This window comes from Amblyomma americanum, chromosome 6 (assembly GCF_052857255.1).
Source record: "Amblyomma americanum isolate KBUSLIRL-KWMA chromosome 6, ASM5285725v1, whole genome shotgun sequence".
Lineage (NCBI taxonomy): Eukaryota > Metazoa > Arthropoda > Arachnida > Ixodida > Ixodidae > Amblyomma > Amblyomma americanum.
The window spans coordinates 58,898,446-58,906,484 of record NC_135502.1 but is presented as its reverse complement, the minus strand read 5'-3'; the positions used below and the strand labels follow the sequence as shown (position 1 = coordinate 58,906,484).

At 52.2% G+C, this 8,039-nt stretch overlaps 1 protein-coding gene across 1 annotated transcript; it reads left to right on the top strand.

Annotated features, from left to right (window-relative positions):
• The first annotated feature begins 2,116 nt into the window (after positions 1-2,116).
• Positions 2,117-6,835, top strand: LOC144095289 (cholinesterase-like). Its single transcript, XM_077629068.1, has 4 exons — positions 2,117-2,458; positions 5,201-5,412; positions 5,792-6,125; positions 6,830-6,835. The coding sequence occupies exons 1-4, from the start codon at positions 2,117-2,119 to the stop codon at positions 6,833-6,835; spliced, it is 894 nt and encodes a 297-aa protein (XP_077485194.1).
• Positions 6,836-8,039: the final 1,204 nt, after the last annotated feature.

Below are 8,039 nucleotides of genomic sequence, written 5' to 3'. Positions count from 1 at the left end.
CGTGCCGTAAGGGAAGGGATGAAGGAGGGAGTGAAAGAACAGAGAGGAGCTGTATAGTGGAAGGCTTCGGATAAACTTCGACCAACTGGAGTTATTTAACGTGTCTGACATCACACAGTACATGGGCGTCTTACATTTACCCTGCATCGAAATGCGGCCGCTTCGACCGGGATCTAATCCGCGTCCTCGAGAGGAATCAAATTACCAACGTTCCCAACTTTGTTCGTGTGAAGGCATCTCGCGCTGCTGGACGAGGTTGCAGCAAGAAGGCACGCACATGTCTTCTCTAAATCTCCGCCTCTTGGGAATGTTAAGAGCGAGCTCGAGTGCGCGAGCATGTCGCGCCTTTCCTTTCCCCGCGACCTCGTCACAGCTAGCGGGCCTTGCCTCGCTTTTCAATGAATCACGTGAGAGAGAAGAGAGAAAGACAACAACAACAACAACAATAATAATAATAATAATAATAATAATAATAATAATAATAATAATAATAATAATAATAATAATAATAATAATAATAATAATAATAATAATAATAATAATAATAATAATAATAGGTTTTGGGGGAAAGGAAATGGCGCAGTATCTGTCTCATATATCGTTGGACACCTGAACCGCGCCGTAAGGGAAGGGATAAAGGAGGGAGCGAAAGAAGAGAGGAAGAAAGAGGTGCCGTAGTGGAGGGCTCCGGAATAATTTCGACCACCTGGGGATCTTTAACGTGCACTGACATCACACAGCCCACGGGCGCCTTAGCGTTTTGCCTCCATAAAAATGCAACCACCGCGGTCGGGTTCGAACCCAGGCGTTACCTCCAAGGCCCCGTTAACAAGCGCTTCCTGTGTTGTCTTCTCCTGCTTCAGCAGCAGTTGATTCCAGCTCTCTTCAGAGGGAGCTGGCAGGAGCTTACGGGGTGGAGGCTCATGACCTCACATCCCCATAATATATGAATTTGGGTTGCCAATTTCTGGCATTTCAGGCAGGCGGGGTTGTATATACTCCCTGTTCGTAATAAATAATAACCTTTGGAGGCTTAGAATGGATCGAGTTTGGATCCTCCTTAGCATCGTGGCCTGTGCTTTGCTGAGGTCTGCATGCAGAGGCGGAAAAATCCGTCGTCTGTCCTTACAACAGTTCGTTATGTCATTGTACGCGGTCAGTGCTTCACCCCGAGGGTCCGAGTCTGAGAGGCTGATCTCCCGGTTCGTCAGACCCCGGCCTATACGATCTGCCTCCTCGTTCCCCGGATTCCCTGAATAAGCTGGGGCTCGTTTCAATTCACGTGACGTGCCGGGGCTTGAAGACGAATTGTACTTCTCCGTTATAGCCTGCAAGTAGAGCGTGCTTCAATCCTTCACCGTATCGGTGCACACGTTTCGAACGAAAACGCAGCCAACCTGCCGCGGTGGTTGAGTGGCTATAGCGTTGGCCCGCTGAGCACGACTTTGTGGGTTCATTCTCGGCCGTAGTGAAAAAGTATTAAGAACCAGTTTGGGTTGTCTTCTTGTCTTCACAGTTGTGGTTCGTGACCCCGGGCTCGGTGGGCTTTCGCGACCCCGTTAGCCCGTTGGACCAACCATCGCTGGTTCCGTAGGTCAGAGCTGGATAGCGCAGTCTCCCGGGAAGGGAGAGAGGGGATTTGTGATAGGGGGTAGCCCAGGCAGTGCGAGCATTCCCACGTCGAAAAAAAAAGGTGTTTTGTTTAAGGAAAGGAAATTGCGCCCGAACTGTGTCGACTCATACATGCTAGAGGCACAGGGTGGAAATGATGTTTGATGAAGAGACAAGAGAAGCAGTTGGCCTGCAGTTGCCTCCAGGATACGGCCACTGTTAGGTGAACAGAGAGGTGAGGAGGGGTCGGCCACGTCTGCTCTCACGATGGCAGGCTAGTGTTTCGGTGCAGTTTAGCGGTCTTGTGGGTGCGTCTTATGTGTTAGACCACTCTCCCGAAGACGCCCGACCGGCTAGTTGCCGGGCTGTAAACGATGAAACAGGCAAGGCGACGACCAATCGTCCTGGACCTATAGATGCAGTTTCGACGTGGCTTTAGCAAGGAAGTGTGCAAATGCCGTGAGCCGATAGTCAAAGGGCATCGAAGTCACTTCCACGCACCTACATGACATGCTTTCTTCCCGAGGATTCGGACGTGAGCCACAAGCGGAAGACGGCGTGTCCTCAGCCGCGCCTGGGCAACATCGGGCTGGGCGCCCGCTGGATCACGGACGAGGACTGCCTACGGCTCAACATCTGGGTGCCCATGGGCTGCGTGCCGCCCGGAACACCCCGGTGCGGCAACAAGACGGTGCTGGTGTTCCTCACGGGAGGCCTCTTCCAGCAGGGAGACGCCGGTGACGCCTCCGCGGACGGCAGCCTGCTCGCCTCGCTGGGAGACGTGGCCGTGGTCACCGTGACCTACCGGCTCGGCGCACTCGGCTTTCTCTGCGCCTCCGACGAGAGGGTAAATCGCTCCGTAATGCGGGATGTTCAACAACCTTTTCATATTAGAACACATGCAACTATTGCTATAGAGGGGACTTTACCAGAGGTGGACGATATCTACGTTATCACGCGATAGCACAGAAGCCTCATCGGGGCAAAAAACCATCGGCGATAGTGCGGCGTCGTCCACGAAAATCCAGATTGGTTAGAGGCAAGTGACGTCACCAGAGCGGAGAAATCTCATTGGCTAGAGGGACGTGTCGTTCCCGGCCCGGCAGTGACATCACCAGATAAGTTTCTTCTGTGTGAAGCCTCCGGCTGTCAATCGTGGTAGGTGGTGACGTAGGGGAAGAGCTCGTGAAGAGCATCCTGGATTACACAAGCCCCGCCTGCCACTTCAGGCAAAGGCATCAACAGCTTCTTATGCTGTCGCATTGCAAATCACATAATGGAATTAGGTTTACCCGTTTACTGCACCCTTTGTCAAAAGTTTGAGGTCCAGGGGGCTTGCTTCCCAGCCACACTGTGTGGCTCGTAATGCATCCCCAGCGTTGCAAATCACCTGAGGCTAAGAAGATTTCTGGTCCTGTCCCCTCTGATATATGGGTCCTTCATGAATGTTAGCGGGGCACCCCATCACGACTTTGAAGCTAACACCCTGGGCTCTTTACTTTTGGCAAAGGCTGTACGTTGCATGCACAAGCAGGCTGCTGTACTACAACAGGAAGATTGCATCTCGCCGTCCATCTCGTCGTTCAAGAGGAACAGTTCCCGTTTCGAATGTTGAACACAGAATCCGTGGTATGTTCCAAGCGAAAACTCGAGCTTTCAGTAGTCGGCTTCGCTTTCCCCAGCTTTAGACCACTCGGCCATTTCCGTAGCCCCGATACCCCATCCACAACCTGGAGCGTTTGGCTAAACGAGGCGGAGCTGGATAAACAAAGCGTGACAGGCGACCCACCTAATATTGTTCTGACTGGACTGACACATCGACCGGTTTCAGTGCTCTCGAGGTAAGCCTGGAACAGGCGCCCTCAAGTGCACAGTTACGTGGTCCACAAGGGTCTGCCGAAGTGAAGTAGACGCCCTCAAATTCGGGATGAGAGCCATAGAAAATGTGCTCATGTGTTCATCTATGTGGCCCACTTCTCAGTCATATGGCGGCCGGCAGTCTGTTACCTGGGGTGGCTATACGGCCCAGAATGTGGACTCTCTGGAGAATGTGCCGTGTACGGTGTTGTGGTCCTGGACTGTACGGAAGGTCGGCAGTGTTATGGGGGAGGAGGAATGCGCTACATATGTGGCTACGACTTATGATGAACGAAAATTCAGCCATTTTTCGACTCTTCCATCCGCTGAAACACCCGATCACGCTTGGCGTAGGAATTACGATGGGCACAATTTTGCATGCAGTTAGGAAGAGCTGACGTCGTGGCAAAGCAATATAACGTTTGGTGGCACAACTACCATGTTTGAGTCAGGGCGATCTCATCATCGCTTTGAAAGGATCAATTTGCGTCGCTGTCCTGTACGTTGCTGGGCTTTGGAGTATACGTATTATCATGATCACGCTTAAATGCTCCCGCAGCAGGAAAAAGTGCATTCCTGTTAACCTACAATTAACCCTATTCAGCATCAGCTGCGGCCATTTTATCTCCACAAACTTCCTCACTTCACACTCTGCCGCCTCCTGCTACGCTTGCCCTGTTCTTGAAATCAACTCCGTCACCCTAAGAAACCACCGGCTATCTTCCTCAGCATCACACACGTCTTGCATACACCCATTTCTGCTCTTTTATTTCCGCTCGGATATCATTATTTGTTCCCTGACGCAGTTGGCTCTCTTCCTTTCTCTCATCATGTTGCTTTCGATACATAGCTGGGCTGTCCTCAATAAAATTTTCGCACTTTTCATCAACCTCCAAGTTTCTGCCCCGCAGGTCAGTACTGGCAAGAGGCGTCCATAGTTCCTCGTAGTTTCAGAACACTTAAGCGTAAAGTTCTCCTCGTACCCCAGAGAGAATCTGATTTCCATGTATGCTACCTCAGCCACACTGCAGGGCACGAGCGCAAGAAAATCCGGTGGTCTTAGAACATTTCACAAACGCTGCATCAGCCTATTCAGTCGCTGCTCACTACCAATCTGACAAGCAACGACAATGGAAAATCGCGCATGCACTGCACGGTCCAACCTATGGGACGTTAAACCACCTACAAGCGAAGTTACAGGTTTTACATTAATATGCATGGTCAGATACTTAGCGGATAGACCTTTATTTACAAGTACACTCTAAGTTCGCAGAACATTACGTTGCAAAAGTTGTTGCCTCCACGGACAAATCCTTGTTTTTCCCCCTGACATGTCCGACTTTAAAGCTTCGTGGTGTAACGAGCGTTATCTTTGCAATGGTTCAACCGTAAACAACTAAAAATTGCCTGGTAATGCAACGTAATTACGGATTTTCAATCAGGACATTGGCTATATGCACGAAATCGTCCCCACACAGAGGCGGTGGCGCGAACTAGTCTGCGAAGGTTTGGTGCGCGCGGGACCACGTCTTTTGCTACATCACGTAAGTGGTTTGCCGACACACTTAGACATAACTATCACATCATTGCTATAAGGACCGCGCTGGTACGTGAATCTTTGCAGGACAGCGAGACAGAAGATCCGCTAAGCGTCAGTGCAGTGAAAACGTGAAAGTAGGAAGCTTCCACGCTGTAGTGGAACGCATCAAACGCCCTCTCCACGCGCCCGCAGGACGCCGGCAACATGGGCCTGTACGACCAGCTGGAAGCCATGGCCTGGGTGCGCAACTACATCGCCTACTTCGGCGGCAATGAGTCCGAGATCGCCGTGGTAGGACACGGATCGGGTGCCGTGTCACTGGGGTACCACATGCTTAACGCCAACTCCGGCTGGGCGCACTTCATCAACAGGTTCATCGTCATGAGCAACAGCCCCTATAACAGGTACCCTTTGCGCTGTTCTTCCTCCCCGATCCTCTTTTGGCTCACTGAACGACTTCTGCGTGCCAATGCACACTGTGCCCTATGGAGCACACCGCTGAGGGCGGTTCCGGAATACTGCATTTTCACGCGTTTTACCCACCCCTGCCGTGTCGCCCGAACCCATAAATTAAGCATACGATAGAAGAAGAAAAGATCACCGGACATTTGCCGTTGTACAATGAACGCTGAGATGGCGCAATAGGTGGTCCAGAGACTTTTGTGTTTCTAAGAGAAGGCCTAAGTATTATTCTCTCGCGATCCCTAGCGCACAGTGTGGCGCGCTCGGTCAGAAGCTCACCTTTTTTTTTCTGCATCAGAGTCAGAATTTCAGTCTCCGCAGGCAAATCGACAGCAGGGCGGAGGCGACGAACAAGACGGCGTCCCTGTCCAGGGAACTGGGCTGCGGCGACCTGACGGACGATCCCACGGTCGCCCTGGACTGCCTGCGAGACGTGAACGTGACCGCGCTGCTCGGCGCTTCGTCGCCAATGGGCGACCACTCTTCGAGCCTCTTCTTCCCGGTGCACGGCAGCGACCTGGTTCCGGTCAGGCCGAGCCTCCTGTCGCACTTCGTGTCCGTCAGGGAGAAGAAGGTGCTCATCGGGTACACGGCCTCGGCTGGCGCCTACCACGCGGCGCTGCTCGCCTACACGCAGTCGGGATACGTGTTCGAAGTGAGTGCAGCGCCCTTTAACGGGACTCTTGAGGAGGAGAAGTTCGAGATGGCCTGTATTAATGCGATAGCGCTAGAACCCCACGGGGCCTGTCGCCGTTCATAAAACTCGCCCAATGGCTGGAGGGAGGTACGTCACCAGATGGGGACATTCCCATTGGCTGGAGGAGAGTGACGCCACCCGACTGGAAGAGACGTCACTTCCGGTAAAGGCATAAATGCTATCGCATTGCCAACAGAGAACGGAATCGGGTGTCCCTGCGAATTTTTTAGAGATCACCATCGTCATCATCAGCGGTCACTTTCACTACAAACGGAGCTTTTATCGAGAAGGCCACAAAATGAAATAGCATGTATCGCCGCCAACGGCCGTTTTCGCAAGTAACTGCAGTGAAATAGTTTTCGAAATAGTTTTCTTCTTATTTTAAACGCGAATCCTCGAGGCCGGCCTACACCGCCATTCAGTTCAAGACTGCGATCACAGAGTCCTTTAGGTATTGGTGCCGCGAGAGTGAACCGAGTAGCGAAAAAAAGAATGACTTATTTTAAAATCCAAATCTCTCAACAATAAATGCGCAATTTCAAGCCAAAAAAGCCTCAACATAGCCAAAAGGAACAGATCGATTTTTAAAGAACAAAAATTTGATGATAACCTCAGCGTCCATTTAAAGCCAAAGCTTGATTTGACTTTTGTTGCACTCAAAGCCTTAAGACCCAGTAAACGAAGGCCTGCATTCATCCTGGTCAATCTGAAGCAAGCTCTGTAATTATTACAGATAGTCTCGTTGAAGAAACGCATTCTGAAAGGTCTCTAGAAATCTGCTAACGACTTCACAATAAGATGCACTTAAATCAAAGCGTAGCACAAGCGTCCAACAGCTGCATCGCTCGCACAGCGTTGTGGAAACGGTACACTTGTGGATAACCTGTTTCCCCCCTCCGTTTCGATGCGGCCCATCTTCATCGTCGGCCGTCGGTGAGCGGTTGGAGCCGCACGCTCTCGTCACCTTCCGCGGCAGGCGCACGGGGATCCGTTGTGCCCTGCCGCTGGACTTCTGGTTCCAGGCAGCGAAGCGAGCGCAGCAAACGCGCGCTCTGACCGCCTTCCCCAGCAAATGCTAGGGAATGGCTTTGCCCCAAGAATGCTGCGCGCACGGGAAAACCCGGCCGCCATTATCGGCGCATACATACGTTCGCCGCCGATACCTCCGAAGTCGCGCCCCTGTTCCAGCCGGTAAGTCGGAAGTCCTTCTTACGTAGCCTTCTACTTCCGAGGAATGCCTCGTTGATGTTTTGTAGCTAGCTGGCCCGCTCTGTGTATTAATTGCAAGTGTAATAAATGAGTGTTAACGCTGTGTCGTCCCTTCCCTTTGTCCCTCGAGCACGAACCCCTCCGCGGTTAGCGAGCGGGAACGCTGCATCCGCGGAGTGGGAGTGCGGGCGGGGCGAAATGCTTTGTTTCCCCCGTATTTCCACACACTGCACGGAGCTCGGAACTTTTATGCTACATTCAGCAATGCACTTCATGTCGTCAGGTGCAAAATGCACGCCACACTGAGTACGTATTTACACTGCCCGACTGCAGTGAAGACGGTAGAATGATGTCAGGAGCACGACGACAGCGTGTGTGATGTGCTCGCTAACTGCAGTGTACGGATATACAGTATCCCACTGCCGACAGACACGCTGGGCCCCAGGAAGGGCACAAGCCTCGATCCTCCTCCGCAAGAAGGACCTTCCCTTTTCCCAGCTATGGGCGGTCGCGAATGTCACCTGTCCTTTCTTGGACGGAGGCTAGTGGCCAGAAGCAGGAGATGAGCCTCTAGCTGGGAAAAGGGAAGGTCCTTCTGGCGGAGGAGGATCGAGGCTTGTGCCCTTCCTGGAGTCCAGCGTGGCACTGACGGGCGGTTGCGAA